The sequence below is a fragment of the Lutjanus erythropterus genome, chromosome 22 (assembly GCF_056507025.1).
Source record: "Lutjanus erythropterus isolate fLutEry1 chromosome 22, fLutEry1.hap2, whole genome shotgun sequence".
NCBI lineage: Eukaryota > Metazoa > Chordata > Actinopteri > Lutjaniformes > Lutjanidae > Lutjanus > Lutjanus erythropterus.
This window is the reverse complement of record NC_139338.1, coordinates 15,218,412-15,239,148: the sequence shown is the minus strand read 5'-3', so window position 1 is coordinate 15,239,148 and position 20,737 is coordinate 15,218,412. Positions and strand designations below refer to the sequence as shown.

Genomic DNA, 20,737 nt, shown 5'->3' with positions numbered 1-20,737 from the left:
TTTAGTTTAGTTTTTATGAATATGTTAATGGGGTCTGGTAGGCAAACTGCAAGCAGTGATTAAACTCTATCTCTAGGGTGTGCTTTTTCAGAAGAGTGGGCCTCTTTTTTCAGGACAACTGGCTTAGCTTTACATTGACAGACAATTGACAGTCATAAACACCTGATCAACTTATAGTGGAGGACTCGTCCTGGCTTGTTATTGTTAAATTATAATGTTGCACTCGTCTTGCACTCATGCAGTGTTTTGGCAGCTTGCTTGAGCTTCCTCAAATCTGGGGAGGAGGGGGCTGGCAGAAACAACTTGTTTCAACCATAGACTGTATAGATTGTATATTAAGCAGGATTTCAACCTCTTTAATATACAGTGTGAATCTGGCAACGTTCTTTTGAGTGAGTTGGACTGAACAGTACTCAAGGTATGAAAAAACTAGAGCTCGAATCTCTTGGTTCAGAGTGTCTGATGTTACATATCTAGAACATTACCAGGTAACATCAATACTCTAGCTGGTCTAGCATCCAAGAAAATACCAATGAGCTTAACTTTTTGTACTGGCTTTGAAATAAACAAAATAAAATTAAATGAGAAAACACATGGACACAAACCTGAACGGAAACATTCGATGATCTGCTGAATCCCAGATTTGGAGGTCTGCAGAGGCTGCTGAAGCAGAGGAGGATCTCCAGGCTCCAAGCAGACACCTACAGACCGACAGAGAGAAAGAGAGATTGTATTTTATCAAAGTGAGTATGTAATTACATGAGAGTGTGACAGTCTTTGAGAAATGCAACATCACCTGGGAATTCTGGGGACCTGCTGAGGCACAAAGTACATTGCAGCGTGCTTTAAGGGTACACGCCATCACAGCCAGACAATGAGCTCTGTATGGGACAGTGATTCACTCTGACCTCATTACCTCCTTGCATGCACGCACGCCCGCACACACACACACACACACACACACTAAAGGATGACTATGACAAAGCAGGTCATCTGTCTTTTCCTTCCAATTTCAGTGTATCATTAGATATACCCCTCATTACTTAGTTTTATCAAGAGATGTGATGAGAAAGGAAATACGGAGCGTGGATGTTAAAAGATGAATGGAGAGCATTTCTATCTATTTCAATCAGTTGGTGATGCTTATTCAGAGGACTACAGCTCAAGTGGGGCTGTTGGCAAACATGCAGTGTGGGGGGGGCAGAGGCGTGCTGATGACAATTTTTTGTGCTTAGTCCAACACTGTTCAGAGCCAGAGAAGCATCTGATACTTCAAGCTTGGGTGTCACACAATGCCACTTAATCAGGAAAAGCAGGAACACGACCAGGAGGAAATGTATTGATGTGTATTGGAAAATGTTTCGCTTTTGCTCGATCTCAGTCATGAGGGAATGTGAGGTCAGTGGGTCGTTTGATTGCCACAATAAATACTGTGAGGGCACTGAGAAAATCACCTTCACATTTCTGGTGGCTTGTAAGCTTTGTTGATCCAGAAATTTAAACATATACCACTGCAGCCCATGCCTGCATCAGACTCAAATTTCTAGTAGATCAAGCTTCCTTTTTCCATTTGGAATCTTTTGCCAACCAGGCTTTGCATTTGGGATCATCAAGCCTGCCGTCAGAAGACTTTCACAACTTTTTCCTAAATGAAAATATTCTCTCATTTGATCCGTTTTAGATGATGACAGACAGACTGTTGTTACAGCTAGCTATCAGGCTAACAGGTTTCTATTTAAACATCATTGTTAAACAATGGTAGAGTTTTTGCTCACATGAATAATATGCATGCCTTTTTATACTCTTTTTCTACACTGCGTTTCGACTCAGAGATAATGAAGTTATGTTGATGCCATACAGAAAACTGATCACAGGTTAATTAAGGGAATCTGTAAAGAATTGGGCCAATAAGCAGAAGCCATAAGGTCACTGGTATCAATAAAATATTATCAACTCCTATGCCCAAAACTGGTTAGCTTGTCCTCCGCCAAATCTATAACAATGCTGACTAAAATACTGCAGAAAACAGACACCACAAACTATTCCTATAAAAGATGCTGCACAACACAAAATTACAAAACACATATTTCTGACCACAGAAAAAATAATTCACCAAATATGCATTTAGGATCTTGTTTTTATTATTGATCTAAAACAACCAACTTCATTTTTTCAATTTCAACATTACTTTTCCATCAACACTATCTTAACTTTTCAGAAAACAGAAAAGGGTGAACAGGCACAAAAAGCATACAATTTACACTCACAAACATCACCACAGACCCTGTAATCAAATGCTTAAGTCTAAATTCTCATGTCATATTTATATGAAAGAATGTGACAGGGAGAGCACCATTTCTGCTGCAAGAAAAGGGGCATTTTGTAACAGCAATGACTGTGACAAATCAAATAAAACATTGTCAGTGTTTCCAGCTGTGACAGATGTCCTCCGTTTGTTCAGTTTTGAAGCACACACTTCAATTATAGTCCACAAACTACCATTTATCTTTAGCCAAGATGCACTACTGTCAATCAGTGGACAATGCTGTGTTTTGTTAATTCAGAGCAACAAATATTGTAAATTAAAATATCTGCTGTTTGTTTTTTTCTTCCCTTCAAATAACAAGGGCAGAAGTGGAAATTTCACGTTTAAAACCACACTGGCCCAGAACCTGCTTGAATGCACACAGCAGACAAACCTTTACTAGTGGAGGATGTGTGTGGGTGTGTATTGGTGAACAAGAGACACACCAAGGCAGACACAGACAGAAAAGAGAGCTAGAAATGTGAATGACAACTGTGTGAACGGCTTTGACACAGAGTGAGAGATGGAGATTATGTATTAATGTGTGACAGAATGCATTTTCCTCATGCCCATCCCCCCACACCTCTCCCAGGCAGGCTGCTATAATCCACACGGGGCAGGTCAGCGACCCATCGACCTCCACACCCCCCCCTGCAAGAGGGTCAAAGATCAACCAATCAGAAACGCCAGTAGAAGTAAACATGCTTCCTTTTACTATGTGTGGGGAAACTCTCCTTAGCAGCACAGTTAGAAATTAGAAAGGTTGTGGGCAGCCAAGCCAAAAGGAAGGAAATAAGGAAGCAAACACGTCAGCATTCAGCAGAAAACATTACATCATCATATTGCCAGTTTTAATTTCCATGTATTACATTGTAAAATCCAATATCAAAGGGTTTTTGTGAATGAAGTGGTTACACCTCAATAATAATTCATTCAAGCAATGGCTTTCCTAATAATGCCCCACAGGCTTTTATTTTTTCACTTGCTACATACCAAAAACTCTGAAGAGGTAAGCTTTCCCAAATCCCCCTTGGGGCCTTTCTGGGGCCTATGACTAACACTGCACTGAATCCTGGCAGTGACAAATAGCTGGTGTATCTGGGTACTGTACAGATGAGAGCAGCCCATCCGGATACTTTCTCACTCTAAGGCCTAGTTCACACATACATGGGTATTTTTAAAAACAGTGAATTAAAACCAAAACAATATGTGTCCAGACAATCGTTTTAGTTAGGTTTCAGAAAAAAACCCTCAATTTTCACATGTCCTTAAAACACCCATCACATGAAAATTCACCTACACTGGGCATGCCCCTGCCGGTGTGAAAAAGAAGCTGCTTGGGTGACTGAGGCAGAGAAACCTGACTGCTGTTCACAGTATCCTCCTGGATAATGCTGTATCTATTAACACATTTTCAGATGCATGTGTTTTTATCTCTTTTCCATCATTGTATTTTCAATGTCCTTTTGTTTCTTTCTACATACAGACAATATAACATCAATTTAGTCATAGAACAAACTCAAATACTCAGTATCATAACACATACTGAATACATATTTCCCTGTGATTGTTGTGGCCTCCATACACATCTTTAAACTGCATAATATGAATCCATTATTGACAACAACATCCCTTAAACAGTGTTTGTAGTCATACCACGCTTGTCCTTTCAAAGAAAGTTTTACCCTTTCGTCTATGTAGTCTGAGCAAGCACTGTGGCACCTCAGCCTCTGTACTGGTTTGATGATGATATTCCAAATGCAATAGCAGTTTTCCAGAGTCACAGAGGTGATACAATGTGAGCCCAGAGACACCCTCATTTTTGTTGCTGCCACATGTCTGTCTTTCTACATGTCTTTCACTGAAGCTGAAACATTTTCTTGCCGTTCCTGTGTTACACAAAATAGCCCCTGACGTAAACAAACGGGGTAACCATGGAGATAACAGTACACGCTGACATTAAGCTCATGAGATAACAGTGCATACTCTGATGTTACAAGCCCAAAACTTTCCCTGTTTACAGGGAAAAGTGAGTTTTCAAATATCTTCACCTTGACAGGCATTTTCAAAAAGGCCAAAATGCACAGATAAAGTAAAAAAAAAAAAAAATACCTATGTAGGTGTGACCAGGACTTCATCTTTATTCTAAAGATAGGTCCAGGTGCTTCCATTTTTAGTTAGTTACCAGCTTCCTAGTTTGTTATTGGCTCGAGTCTGTTCATTCATCCCACAGCTTACATAGTGGGAGTAAACATGACTTTCAAGCTCCATTTCTTCTGTGGGGACACACCATTGGATTTTATTTGGAGTGCACAGCCAGCTGTATGCTGCTGCTCTGGCAGTGAAGCTACACAGGGGGCTGACAGACAGTTTTAGCCTGTGGGTGGATGAATCAAAACAGCAGGAAGTGCAGTGGGAAGAAAACTTTACCCACCTGTGTTATGACCATGGCTGCTGGCGCTGCTCTGCTGAAGCTGCTCCTCAGTCTGGCAGCTCTGGTCTCTGGTCTCAGTGTGGGAATCAGGCAGCAGAGGGGGAATGGGCTTCCACAGAGGCTTGGACTGGCCAGCACAGATGCCCTTTTCCTGGATGCCTATGGGACTTTCCTCCTGGTCCAAGTTCTCCGGCAGCATCTTAGCTGAAGCAGAGGTCTGGAGTTGGGCTTGATCAGAGGATTTGTTTCCTCCTTCTTGGGATGCCTCCTCCTGTGGTAGATGCTGGGTGTCCAACTGGAGCTGGTCGCCCTCCATCTCCGCCTGACCGCCAATCTGTGGGACCAAAACCAGAAAAACATCAAAACATGACCTACAGAAAAGGGAGTACACACCACAACAAATACAAAGGTAAAAAAGCCACTATATGTATGATTTTTAATTCATTACAGCAAATATGTTTGTAGAGCAGTGAGGCAAAACATTTGAAAATGGTGCAGTCTATGTGCTGCTTTCAGTCCAACAATCTCAGTGTCCCTAGATCTTCTTTGTGGGTGGTGGTGGACGTAGCAGGCACTGCTGTCTGCCACAATGAATGCTTTCTTGATATTACCACTGGATGGCGCCAAAGTCAGAAAAATTAAAATTCAGTACAAACTGAAATAAAGAAACTAGTGCAAATGACTTTCTGGCTTCCTGCACATTTTCCAAAGTCAAATTCAAGCCCTGTTTCAGCAAAACACTGCATTAAATTTAAACTGTTTTAAGAACTTAAACTGCATTTTGATTTTAGATTTTGCCGACATCAACTTTGCATTGTGAAGTTTAAGGATCCAGATGATAAAAGTTTCACTTTGTTAAAGAAAGTCTTACCTAACTAGAAGTACTGAAAAATAATACATAAAAACACATACAGTCTTTTGGCACATGATCATATGTAAATAAATACCTCCATAAATCCAACAGAGGAAGTAGTGCCCATCGCAAATAAAATTAGAAATTGTGATTGCTTGCTGAGAAAAATTCAGATCATTGGGCAGAATAAGAGGTCACAGCGGGTGAGAGTGTGTGTATGTGTGGAGGCTGTCATGTCTCTTGAGCATCCACAGATTTTGTAGGGGGGGACATTAACCTTGTCGCACACAGCCACCCTTCAGCAGATAAGTGACTCCACACCGACCCTTCACTGTCCACAGATACATCTGTGTGTGAGTGTGTGTGTGTGTGTGTGTAGCTCTGTCTCTTGACCGGACCTCTTTTTCTCTCCAAGTCCCCAATCTTTTCTCGTCTCCCACCCACCAATTTATCCTCATTTTCTCCCTCTGTCTGTGTCTGTCTCTCTCACTCCTCGTGTCCCTGCTGCCCTTGAAGAGGGATAAATGACTCCCACTGTTCAGGCACATTACAGCACATCACCACAGGACAAGTGGGCCACTTGGACACTGTGTCACTTACATACGCACACGCACACGCACACACACACACACACACACACACACACACAGTGCATACCACGGCATAATCAAATGACCACAAAATAGCTTAACAGTATGTTACAGATGCTCAGTGAAGCCATCTGTGCAGTCAACACACATAACTCATTACATCCAGTGAACACAAACAGTTTCTGTGTGAAGAGGTGACAAATAAATACAAAATAAAGTAGAGGCTATTTCATCAAAATCTACAAATTCTATATTTCTATGGCAAGAAGAAAAACTTCTAGACTGTCAAGTGCACAAGTACAAAGAAACATCAGGGAGTGTCACCATTATTTTCACATATGAATTTATCAGTCATCGGTCCTTCTTAGAGTAGATGGACTAACCCTAAATTTGGATTTACCGTTCAATAGATCTACTACATGGAATAAACAAAAAAAATTAACAGATAAAAACTGGATTAGAGAAAGTGGTTTATAATAATTTATGACTGATTATTTAACATTATTAATTTCCCATAGTCATAAAAAATAAGTATCTTATCTGTTCATTATGGTTCTTAGATGACAACAAATAACACAGACTGACAGACTGCAATGAACATGATTTCTGAACAAAGTACTTGCATTAATTAGGAGCAACTGCTTTCTCTTTGTACAGTGGAGAATTTGGACAACATGAAGGAAAAAGCGAGCGGAGGAAGATTTTTTAAACTTTGTATTCAACAATAAAGTTGAAATGCTGAGAATAAGGTCAAACTTTAATTATTTGTGTAAGGATAAAGTCAAAATTGTATTTCAACTTTTTTCTTCACATTTTCAACTTTATTCTCAAAATGTATAATTTAAAAAGAATCTTCCTTTTTTCATCTTTTTCCTTACTTGTCATAACACAATTAATTATACTGTATTGTCAAGAGTGTGTAAGCACAAACTGTCCCTCATGCAAGTAAAGGATATGGCATTAAGTTTGCATACTGTAATTTCCCTAAACACAACAAAAATATTAGATACAAACAAATAATTCTATGCCTGTATGTTTGTTTGTTTGTTTTTTTTTAATTACTAGGCCAGGACTAAATTTATTCCCTACACAGAAACTGGATACATGATTTTCTGAGCACCTTGTGTGAATAAAGAGGTTAAAGTTTGGGGCCTACAATTTGCTGGTTTCATAATGTTAACAGTGCACATTGTCTACTAAGCCAGGATAAAAACATTCAGATGGTGCCTTTTTAATATATTCTGGAAGGTTAAAAGTGGGATATGCAGTACTGTGTACTCGTCAACCCAGCATCAAATTAGAGATTTCCTCCACTGACACACACACAGGAAAATTTGATCAGTACATTATGGATAGTTGTTCAAGTAACAAGTTGCACAGGTGGGTTCAAGTTGATCTTAACATAAAGGAAGTGTCTTTTCCACAATCTGACAGTGAGCCAGTGAGACTGGACAGTTTTTTTTTTTTTTCCAGTACCTGTCTGCGGTGACAGAGAGTGCTCTTCCTCCCACTTGACTTCTGGGCCTTCACCATGCTGCCAAGACTGGCCTGCGGCACCACTCGTTCACTACCAGCTCACACCTGTAACCTGCAACAACACTCCACATGAGCCAAGGAAAGGCTAAGGATAACAAATTACACACGCTTCTCATGTCTCATCCCTGCACACTGTTGCCAGCGGTTACCTGCAACAACAAAACTTTTGTAGAGAACTGTCATGACCTGTGCATTGCATGTAGCTGCACTACAACCTGAAGCATCATTGATACTTAAACATCTAGAGAAGAGGAAAATGCATTACATACAGAATGGCATTAATGTACTCCAACATAGACCCTTTTATGTTTTACAATGCAATAAAGAATACAATGCTTACCATATGTATGTTTTAGTTTGCAGATCCTTTTTATTCAAAGAGATTAAATTAATTAAAGTAATAAGAACTGGCAAGCTGGGTTTATCATTAAAAACCAATAAAACTCTACTTCTGTTGCCAAACAGTACACCCACAACACACTTCTGTGTGGACATTTCTTGTGAGAGCATGTATAATGCATTAGAAAACACACAGTAAACATAACAGCTTTGTGTGTTTACTGACTGTGCAGTGCTTAGAAACCACTAGGCAACTAACTGAATCTAAATATAAATACATTGAATATTTTAAGGTCACAGTAATGGTTTTCCACAATGCTGATTTGACTGCTCGTCATATTGCTGGCAGGACAATTAAACCCATGTTACCTGCAGCATCACTCTGCATGAGGCACACAATCCCTGTGCACATTTAAAACAAGTACAGTGGCCTTTCACGCATAGCTTATGCTAATGGATATATATACACACATATCCTACAGCACCTTACAGTGCTGTTACTGCATATATATGTGGATCTGCATTAAAAAAAACATTGTATAACCAGTAATTTTATGCAAATAAGTACTGCAGTAGTCAACACACACATACAGTATATACTGTACATACATGTTTATGAGGTAAACAAAGCACTTGTGCAGGGAGTAGCTGGGAAGGTGCCTCTGAAATGCATACTGTGAGTTGGGATGAAAAGATATCCACCTCATTTCTGGTATATTACTAAAGTATATGTTATTTCTGACATATTAGAGGATGTGTCAGGATGAATATTTAGACCAGTTTTCATGATGTTATATCCCCTATTGGGCGATAAATAAACATTCCCTGGGACAAACTGGTGATATTAAAAATACTCTATTAACCATCATTTAAGACAGAAAGGAGCCTCAACTAAAAAAATGTGTGCTCATTATTTTTTATTTATATGGCAGTATCAATGCTGAAATAAGATTTGCTGCTGCCCTCTAGTGGCATTCTAAGTTAATGTTTGGTCCAACTCAGTCATGTGCACCTGACACCACACTAGTGCTCAGTTCCACTCAGCGTCACTGTTTTCTAATTTGTTATCCTTTGTCAAACCCAGTAACAACAGAAATGGACATTTTTTGGTCAGTTTTTGCCAGTGCATAAGCTTTAAATGCCTCAAATGGTAGAATAATTAGATGAGTTGCAACTGACAGGTGTTCAATGCAGTTTGGGCCACTGGTGTCGCAGACTTATGGAAATCTGAAACAAGCAGACAGCAAGACAACACCAATTAACTGAGCAGAATATGAGATCACTTCTCCTCTAAACCCGATGCTTTAACTCTATGGTTAATGGTAAATTATGATAAAATAATTTGTACATATCTACAACTAAAAAGCTAGAAATGATTATCATGCCTTACAACTAGGGCTGCAACTTCTGATTATCAATTCTTGCCACACCGTATTAAATGCTATTAAATGAGGTATCAAGTTTTCCATATACATGTGTGAAGAGCTTTTTCTGATGGATTATGTATTTCATTGCATTAAACACCATTTAGAACTGGAACTAATGGTTATTTCAAATGGGACTGCAATTAACAAATATTTTCATTATCAATTATTCTGCGCATTATTTTCACATTAATCGATTAACTGTTAGTCTATAAAATGTCAAGAAATTGTGAAAAATGTTCATCACAGTTTCCCACTGACCAAAGTGACATCTTCACATTGCTCCTTTTTGGCTAAAAAAGCAGCAAATCCTTGCATTTAAGGAGCTGGAATGAGCAAATGTGTGACACTTTTGCTTGAAAATCAAAATCAAAATAATTGGCAATTAACTTTCTTGTGACTGAACAATCAATCGAATAATCATTGAAGTTCTCCTCACAACTATGGGGAAACCTAGATTCAAAACAAGGAAAAATTAACAGAAATAGAAACATTGTCTCTTTGAAATTTGTGGATTAAGCCGGAGAGCTTGACCCTACACCTACAGTGAAGTTACACGACAAGGTGAAAGGTTAAGCTCATTGTAACACTGGCTGTATAGCCAATGTTACATGCACAGGCACACCCCCTTATTTGGGTAGATTTGTAGTTCCACTAAAACTCCAACAGAGGGAGACAAAGCATGTATTTAAAAGGTTTTTCTAGTTGAAAAGTTTTGTAGTCTGGTGAGGTCTCCAAAAGACATGACACGAGGGGGTATAGAAGGGCTGCCAAAACACAACATACAGTATGTCTTAATACAAAGGATGTGAATCCACTGTACAGTATCACTAAGGCGTGTACACAGATGGAGTTCTGCCTCCTAATTAAAGCAGCTGAAGCAAAGAGGAGCAGGCGAGACAATTACAATTCAAAACAACAACTACACAACTTCACTAACTTAATTATCTGCCATAACAATGTCAACACAGAACCACTGTGTACATGAAAAGACAAAGGTCATATTGCTCTTGTAATGGGAAATGAAATACTTTGCAAGGTAACAGCTGTGTAAATCATGTTATCACACAGGTTGGTCCTGGACACAGAGGATTCACTGACGCCGTTTACTTGCACACTAATAACTACTATGATGCACACTACTATTCCAACCATAACAATACTCTGAATTTGATAGGGGTCATACAGCATATTCTGTTTGGATATTCTTAATTAGGCCTTATCCTGAATGTAGCATTTTCCAACTGAGACATGTAGTATACCAACATTATTGGGATTTTGGGAGTCTTCTTTGGACATGTATACGGCACATTTACAATAGAGCATCAGAGCATCTTTGTTGTTAACAAATCAACCAGCCAACAGTTTGCATGGCAGGGGTAGAAATGCATGCACTAAAAAACTACATTTCTGGTTGTAAGGAGAAACACACCTACTTTAAAATATTATGAAAGACCTGGATATCAACAGGTTCTTGGATATGATATATATAAATATAAGCTGAAGGACACACCCCATTACATGGCTGCTTGTAAATGGGAATATTAGTGTAATTTTCATTTTCATTAGTCATGTAAATAGCTTAGTAGAAATCTTTTTTTCAAAAACCAAGATATTTAGTGCATGTAAATGCAGTCACTGTAGGAAGAGATACAAAATACACTTCCATAACAGAACCAAACTGTGGGTCACACATCTGTTGTATTAAAATCACTTGAAGCACTTGACATAGCCCAAAATTGAGTCTATTTAAAGCCAGAGTTTTGAATACACTCTACAATGATTGTTCAACTTGATCATAAGTCATGAGGACTAGGCAATTTGCAATTTTTTTTTACTTTATAGCTGATGGTTATTACTGACAATTGCAAACATAATACAGTGAAAAGATTTTGCAACTACATAAATAAAGCAGCAAAGTCTATCAGGTTGTATCAACACTGTTTATGAATACTAATCTTTGCAGTGATATTCAGGAAAGCCAGGTGTAGATGTTTTAAAAATCCCAGATAGATATAAAAAATACACAGACTTTTGCAGACCACAGTCAAATAGAATATAAACAATTCTCTGAGTCTGGGTGAACCTGATCATCTGTAGTTAGACCTAGTTAACTGCAAACAGGTTGATATAATTGTGAGGGCATACAGATGTAAACAGACTGCCCATGATGATGAGTAGGCCTGGGTACTAAACTCAGTACTTCTAAGGGTACCAACTGAATTATGCCAGTACTACCAAGTACCAATTCATGTCAAATCCATCAGTACCTTATTTCAGTACCTGAGAGTACATCTGGGTGACATAGTAAATTTAAGTATAGCGAGAAAGAGACAGAGTGAGACTAAAATCCCTACAGCTTGTTCATGTCACACTGAGTCAGGGCATGACAAGCCAAAAGCAGTCACAAGAGTGGTTAAACGTGTGTGTTGTATGTAATGTGAAATGCAAATCTGGCCACATCTAACCCGAGGAAACACCTGGTGAAACACAAAATAAAGCCTATCTAAAAGCTGAAGAGTGTACCACGTTTGATAGCCTGAAAGCAGCCACAGCTAATGTTGGCTGGCCTTCAGCCAGCACCGAACATGTCTACCCCTCCATGACTTTAAATGAGACATCAACAACTTCACAGATATCCTCAGGTAATTAATTAGCTGATTGGATAAGTTGTTGTTGGAGGGGATTGGGATTCTCTCAGTGTCTTGGTTGATATTAGCTTTTTAGATAATAACAATGTTGAAAATTAAGTTTTTTTTCTCCAACTGAAATTACATGCTATTATAGAGAGTTAAGCATCGAAAAAAGTACTGCTGGGTACCAATACCAAATTCCAGGTATTGGTGCCGGTTCTAATGTGAACAGTACCCAACACCACATGCGTTTCTTTTACGGGTTACAATCAGACTTCAAACTGTACAGTTTGTACATGAATTTAAAATAAACTTTACCAGACATCCAGACATCTGGAACAACTCTCCTTTTTCTTTCAAACTCAGGTTGGGCACATGAAACAATCTGCTTTTAGTAGTGAGCATGAACCGATTAAGAACTGTGCGATAACATGACAGCAGAGGCTACTTAAGCTGTTACTTAGCAGTCAAACACAACTTGAATTGAGCCTCAGCTGAAGAGGAGTAGACAAAAGGACGTCGGGCTGGCAAAATTGGAAAGCAGTATCAGTCCAAAACAAATGAGGGTAAAATAAGACAAGACGCTTTTGACTTGTATAATACTATATTAATATAGTACATGTTAAAAAACCACAGTTGCATCAAATACTGTGTAAAAGCTGAAGACATGTTAAAGATGCTACAGGCGGAGTATGATTTGGGGACTTTATTCCTGAACCATTTCCTAGCACTGGTTTGCCTTGTTGAGATTTAACTGTAATAAAGACACAATTAATTTCAAACAGAGCTATTAGATAAAAAATAATTTATATTCTAGCGAAATTAAGAGCAGGCATATTAATGCATTATGCACCTTTCCAGGTTCTATTTATATCAGAGAGGGAGATTAACACTAGCCATTAACTATAATGGGAAATTAGGACTTTGACCGGAAAGTCTGTCTACCCTACTGACTACTGCAGCAACCTCATTTAAAGATTGTATTGCTTAATTTAAAAAAAATAGAGTTCATTTTAGTCAGTATTGTACTTAAAAGGTGCTGATTAATTTCAAAGTCAGGTTAAATTGTCCCTCTCATATCCCTCTGCATTGGTCTTAGCTGTGAGTTTGAGCTTGAGTGAAATTGACTCTCTATTATGTGTTAGCTTGTTAGCTCTGTGGCCCCTAATGACCTGTTGAGACTGTTTCTCAGTGTTTCACCTCATGCATGCTGGGATACACTCCAGCACCCTGTCATCGTGAGTAGGAGCAAGCAAGTACAGGGTATATGGATCAGAAATTTCAGACAAAAGAATACTTTGAACATGAAGAACTACAAATGAAGACCTCTGTGCATTAGGGAGCATCTCAGTAAAACGGAGACAGAAGTCAATAGGCCTCATGGAAGAACGTTTGCATTTTCTTATTTTAAACCTCTCAAAGTGTGTTCTAATTCAGATTCACCATACTCCCTTAATTGCACAAACTTGTCCTACAATGCTTGTTTTAGCTTGATGAATGCCACCTGTTAAACAAGGAGGTGCATGTTTGAGAGATTTCATCATTAGCATAATCAAAAATTTTACTACAGAGTAAAAAGAAGAATATTTTATATTTTATGTTTTTATTAGTTAATAGTACAGCTGCCAAAATGTGTCCTTTGAGCAGTGTAACATGATGTTATGCTAAAAGAAAGAACTTTTCTAACAACCTGATTCCACCGGGCATGGACGTGTAGCATTACGACTGTGTCACATCTGCCAGAACTTATCGCAACCATTCTGCACAATACTTGTGACTCCACCAGCAGCACCTGGGCATGTCCTGGCTCTCGATTCTGCTCTGCTTCAAATACATGCAAAGTCTATCTTTACGAATGCCACGTCAAGCTGCACAGAGCAGATCAAGCGGGCAGAAGTCAGACACATAAACAGCATTGAGAATCCATTTGAGTAAAAACTCTGTGCACACTCACAATCATAAAAACAGACAAGAAACCATTTAACTATGTAGCCTATTTATTCATGGTAGTAGCTCATAAATTAAGAGAAGAGAACCAAATAAACAAAATCTGAGCAAGTAAACAAAATCAGGGGGGTAGAACACTTGGCCTCTGAAACGCTGTTGGTGGGACATCGAAGCATGTGTAGGATGATGAAAACACGACGCGTTCAGTGGAATCAGAAGTCAAGCAAAGCGGAATGATGAGATGATAGACCTTTTTTACAGCAGCCACATTGATATGAAATACTAGGATAAACACAGATGTTACCAATGATATTAATTAAGGTTCTGTTCAATTTAGTGCACCAGAGCCTTTCCAGTGATCCAACATGCACAATATCTGCTGACTTTGTTTGACCTGAATGGAACAGAATCTTAATTAGTATGATTGGTAACACCTGTGTTTACCCTACTATTTCATGTCAAAATGACTGCTGTGAAAAAAGGTCTATTGTATTAGACAAGATAATATTACAGCCAACAGTAGGTGATTTACACTGTCAGGTGCAGCACAGGATGATAGTGGACAGCAACCGACCTGCATAAAGAACCTCAGGCAGCTGTTGGGAGTGAATTTTCCCTGTCAACTAGTACTCTGAAAGAGTGCTGAAATACGCCAACAAAAATCCATGAAAAACTCATGACTAAATTCATCCAGATTAAGGCCATCTGTCCTTGACTTGTATAACAGGTCTGGACTGCTTGTGAATTTCGTTCACATCTAAGAGAAAATTGGTGTATGTCGAACCCCTCTTTACATAACCGTATTTGTTCACAAGCTAGTCTTGACTGGACCAGTATGGCGGCGATGTTGATGTATCACAGCAACAGGCCAGAGTGGTATAACTCTATCTGGAGCTGCAGCTATTGAATTCACTATTATTGTCAGAGACTCTTCTTTTTTGGATTTGGCATCCATACCTGGCCTAAGGAGACTCAAGACTAAACACGGGAAAAAATTGTAAGAAATGACACTGAGCCATAAACGCAAGCTATGACGCACATCTTAGTTTTTTTCTGATTTGGATACACATTTTAACAATTATAGAATATACATATCACTTACAGCCTACAAATATGATAAATGAAAACTGAAATTAAAAAAAAAAATCCTCTTTATCCATTTCCATCATTTCTTGTCAAGGCCACGGGGCACAGGGAGCCACTGGAGTGGGGCACAAGAGCTGCATGGAGCTCCGGAGCCACAGGTTGCAGACTCCTGCCATACACGCTGGGAAGAGGAGAGTGAGATGATGTCTTTGCTATCTGCAAGCTCACTGCTAGAGGCCACTAAATCCTACAACCTGGTCCTTTAAGATATAATCTGTTTGTACAAATGATCTTTACATGAGGCCCAGTAAAGAAGTCTATTACAATCACAGCAACAAACGCTACTTCACTGCCTTCATTTACATACACAGTACCATTTAATATGGTAATCAACAGCTTGGTTTGTCATGGGATTCCGAATTTCATTTCATTCTAGTGCGCCATGGCACCGAGAAGGTTGCAAATCCCAACCGAAGACCAAAAGCAGCCTAATTACTTTGTTGAAAAGTGTTTCATAAAAACCTGACAGGCAGCAGTCTGCTGGTGTTGCTGACCGAGGCTTAAAAACCCCAGTGTGGACAAGCGTCTAAGAACATACACAACACTCTCTTAACTCACTTCTGGAGAGGATTTATACACTACAAAAAGGTTTAAAACAAACACACACACGTACCAATGATACACTCACACACTAACACGAGGGACTCCCCGGTTTCCGTGGCAACAGACCGACGTGGTTGTGAAGTAGTGATTCCTGTTCTGACTCAGGTAATGAAAGCAAAGGTGTCCTGCGCTCAAACTGGAGATTTTTTGGCCCAACCTTCCAATCAACACTCCACTTGCTGCCTAGCCTTCAAGTTGTAATTGTAATATTTACAGATAAGAAATTCAAGTTTAATTCTATTATTCTTTGAAATGTCTATATTAATTAAATGCCAAAATATGCCAAAGTCTTTTTAAATCTTTGCCAAAGTCTGTAAATCAGCGCTCATTGGTGTCCTGATGTCTTCTTTTTTAAAACAACACTTCCACACAACTAAAGAAAATGTTATATTGTTCTGGATGTGCCATGATGTGTTGTGAAAATGTGACAATATTATTTCCATCTCTAGAAGCTGACAGAACATTTTCTAAGGGTCAGTGAAAAAGAAGCAGATTTGAAAATAGCATCTTCTTCGTCCCCCCCTCAGCACAGTGCTTGATAAACAGCTGTTGATGATCAAGATAACACTTGGAAGATGGCTAATACTGCATAAAATGATGAATAAAATGAGCCTCTGTAAGAAATGAATGGGGGAGATGTGACCAAAACGCCTGAGGCACTTCAGGAAAAAAATGAGAGTGACAATCCTAACAATTAATCACTTATGGCTAAAACTCTGAAAATAAGGTATTAACTTCTCCTCTGCTATACAGTTATAACCCTGAACAAATCCCCACTACCTGGGAAGCTTAATGGCTCAATCCATCAGAAGCTTTTTAACTAAATCTATAATTTCCAATTTAAAACTTTGATGGTCTTGACAAAGAAGAAAAAGAAGTTTATTTTTAAAAACTAACCATCTCAGCAAACATGGCACATACTTTGCTTAATATCTGACAAAACACCTGATGATATCCCTCTGATGTTAAATATTTTAAAAGCAAATATGTTAAGTTCTAGTGATAATCCATAGTGAATTTTGTTTACACCAGCCAGAAATCAATTTGTCAAAGCTTTTCCCTTTTGGGAACATCTCTTATTTTAGGAAACAAATCCTCATTTGCTCTTCCAGAGGCAACAGATTCATGTCAGACAAGCATCTCTTTCGCTTCCATGAAGTCTCATCTTGTCTGCTGTCTAAGAAATAAAGAAACTTGTTTCATCATGTACCAGTGTGCATGTATATATTCTATATGTATGGATTTCCAGAGCCAACAGATGAGGGCCTGCAATCACCGCTGCCTTCTCATAGTTATTTCCGATGGCTGTGTGGAGGCGGTCTGACAGGACTTCCTCCTAATGGAGGGACTCCACACTCACTGACATGATGCTGACTGCTGGCAGACACACTAGTGATACCACCTGACCACAGGATAGGATGGGAACAATGATGTGGCCTACTGACAGAGTTTCCCTGTGCTTAAAAAATACCCTTTTTTTCTGGGCATTTTCTAGACACAGGGTTACTGAATGGTAGAGTTTAGGTTGTGTGGCTCTGACCTTTTATTACTTCTGGTTCTCTAATTGACAGCCAAGGAAGTAAAGCTTATTATCCTGTTGTCAACATCTCATTCCTGGTAAATTTAGTCATATTTGACAAAAATGACGACATACATAAAAAGTAAAGATGTCAACTGTATCAAAGTATTATTGTATGTATGTAAAGAAGTTGCACTATATGTTTAAAAACAATACAACACTAACATTTGATGGCATCTAAAGTACTGAAAAAAATATCTAAGTGCTCATTCGGTTCAGTCTTTATTGTTTTACCTGAAATCTGGCTTGCAGCAGCAAAACCAGACAGTGTGCAGTGACTTTTCTACTGGCACTGTGTGCAGGTTCTTAATTAAAAAAGAGGGGGAAAATGTTTTATTTAGTGTGTCCACAACTTTCTTTTTGCCATGGCAGAGGTATAGAGCATTGATTTTTTATTTTTTTTTAATACTACTACGGCATTAAAGTTTAAATTTCTGGTATCATGACAACTCTAATAGTTTACCTTCTAAAAACAAGTTACCTCATGAAGGATGTGTACAAATGTTCAATTAAACATTTAACATTTGAGTCACAAAACAAGAGGATAAATGAAGTTGTGGTGTTATGTTGGATATCCAGACCACCTTATCAAGCTCATCAGAAAAAAAAATCACCCCACATATACATAAAGTACACTGAATAAAGCCTCTTTATGTCCACCAAAAAACATCCAGAGGAGCTGTTTCCAAAAGCCAACATTTCCAAACTTCCATCTAGCCAACTGGCCACCTCACGTTTTCTAAATGGTATTACTATCCCAGTTCTATGACAGTGAAACAGCTCTTGAAAATGTTAAATATGCTTAACTGAGACGACTGATTTTCAAATATGATTGTCTAATTTATCCTATGTGATAGCATTAATACACACACGCCAGTGAACAGACATATGGTCTCACATATAAACAAATAGTACTTGGTCTTAAGTGTGGAAATATCACACTACTGTATTAGGAAAACTCTCAAACATTAATCACTGCGGCAACAAACTCTGGCCCTTCGCTGAAATACCTGAGAAGTCCACACCAACACACATGCAGAATTGTGTGTACACATACATTCCCTCATCACCAAATTAAAGACATACTGCTCAAATACCACTCAAACAGCAAATTTCAGTTTCAAGACAGATTTCATTGCTCAACAAAGTTTACTGGGCTGAAACGTGCTGTCTTAAGGCTGTGGAATAAGCTCCACTTGTTTTCCTGTGATAACTTTCATCACCCTATCAAGCCAGAACACACTTGGTGGCAGGACAGCGGGTACCAAACAGTTGTATTTGGCTAAATTTGCTATTGGATCTTCAAAACCAGAAATGAATGGATATTGTGCACAGTACATTGTGTAGCAGTAGTCACAGCAGGCACACAGCACATGAACAACATAAAGAGCAGCAGCAGAGTGTAGAAAAGGAACGCGGACACAGATTTAAATAAATATAGCCATGGGAGATACATAATGGGCATTTTCAGGCCAGGTGTGGATGTGCAGCCTATGATCTTTGAATCAAGCCTTGAAAATCATATGTAAATGTATAAATAAGCACTGTATATGATGATGTCAACATGATGAACAAAGCAGTGATTCCTAAGATATCCAACAAGCACCACTGAACATTTTTCTCCAAGTAGTTGGAGAATGTTCAGTCACAATGGACAAAAAGTAGGCCCTTGCTGACAAGTGGAGCTGTGCTGGAAAGTCACAATGTTCACCTTCACCAACACAGCAAGACAACTGTTTAGGTTAGACTGGTGTACTTAATAACTGGTTTGTGGGATCTCAAAATATCTGACCGCAGCTTCATGCCTTGCTAGTAATAATTAAGGTGTTGGGTAACAAAACTCTGTACCAATATGGCTGGTTTCTACATGGCAAATATCTACCAGACATCACAACTTAGATTCAGTTGTCACTTAAATACCTGAGCTGTTGAAAATTTGAAAGTTGCAATTTTGATAACATTTCGATTCATTGTTCAGCACTACCCCATAACGAACTTTACAGAAAACAAAGGCATCACCACACATGGCTTTGCTAGTTAACATTACACTTACCTGATGGCAGCAGGTAGCCTACGGCTACCTAGTACCTACACATTGCTAAAATGCCTAAACTATTAGACTAGACTGTATATTACTTGAAATGATTTCAACACTAGAATGTGCAACAAAAGTTTAAAATGAAGTATCAGTTCAGGCACCATTTAAGCACCAATACCATTTTAATAGTGTAGTTTTGGCACCAGTCTCAGAAAAAAACCCAAATGACACCCAACACTAGTAATAAGACTGACTAACAGCTTAACTGGATAACTACTAGTTGACTCGACGCTGATTTTGTGGCTGCCTGTGCATCTCTGTTGGCCTTACTGACAGGTTACAGGTTAATTGGTTTGCTGAATGACTTAAATTTCACATTGGTTTGGTGAGGTGACTCAGTGACTGAACATAGCACTACATCATTAAACTGACTGAATCACACAGTGACATCATTGAACTGTTGCAGTCAACAGACACTCAGGTAAGAAACCACCAAAGATACCTGGGAAACTTTATCAGGGAAGAGAGCCAGGGAGTCTTGGCTGCTGTTCTAATAAGGAAAGACTAATCTCAGGTTGCTATAACCCCAAGTCTCATGGGACAATGGGAGGCCAGCTGAGGCAGTCAAAAGACTTGCAAATAGGATGAATGCAAACTATAGTTTATATATGGAACAACAAATACATAATATTTGAAATACACAGGGTGATGCTGTCAACTCCAGGCTAATCTTTTTTTTTCCATTTTATTTTAGTTCCTTATAACCCACTTTGTTATCTACACTCATGTCCTAGTTACCCGTTCATACTCCTCCTCAAGGTTAGACTGGCCATCTCTACTGTGTCAGAGTCACTCATGTACTGCGTTATAGATTTTAGAGGGGATGATGGCAATCTGAATTGATTAACTTTACAACACATGTACAGTGCATTTGAACTTAGACTGAACCAGATTCTTGATCACTATGCAACGCAAAATAAGTTTCCAGTCGAACAGTCATATACTAAAATAATATAACACAAAAGAAGTTGCACCGATGAACCTTGAATTGAACCTGAAATTATCAAATATAAAAATAGTTCATAGACTCAGGCCTTCTTGGCTGAATCTCTATCTGAGGGAACATCTTCCCAGGGTGGCAGCAAGGCAGCAATTAGAGCCTGACTGATACATCGGTGTGCTGATATTATCGGCCCGATATTGGCCCTTGGTCTATATCATTATTGGCATATGTTGTCTGATATGTGCTAATATGAAAACTTTTTTTCCCCTAAATATAATGCAGTTTCTATTCGTTAGCTTTATCGGCA

General features: G+C 38.8%; 1 protein-coding gene across 4 annotated transcripts in view; it reads right to left on the bottom strand.

Annotated features, from left to right (window-relative positions):
• znf800b (zinc finger protein 800b) overlaps window positions 1–20,737 on the bottom strand; it is a 35,817-nt gene that overhangs the window by 11,903 nt on the left and 3,177 nt on the right. For 2 of the 4 annotated variants that reach the window (XM_084710946.1, XM_084710947.1), the window contains exons 2-4: window positions 7,659–7,770; window positions 4,740–5,073; window positions 606–701 (exon numbers count right to left, since the gene is read on the bottom strand). In XM_084710946.1, the coding sequence (XP_084567072.1) occupies window positions 606–701; window positions 4,740–5,073; window positions 7,659–7,715 (487 nt within the window). In that variant the 5' untranslated portion in view covers window positions 7,716–7,770. Of the gene's footprint in view, window positions 1–605; window positions 702–4,739; window positions 5,074–6,036; window positions 6,181–7,658; window positions 7,771–20,737 lie in introns of those variants that run through there. The other 2 variants (XM_084710949.1, XM_084710948.1) reach the window with 2 other exon arrangements.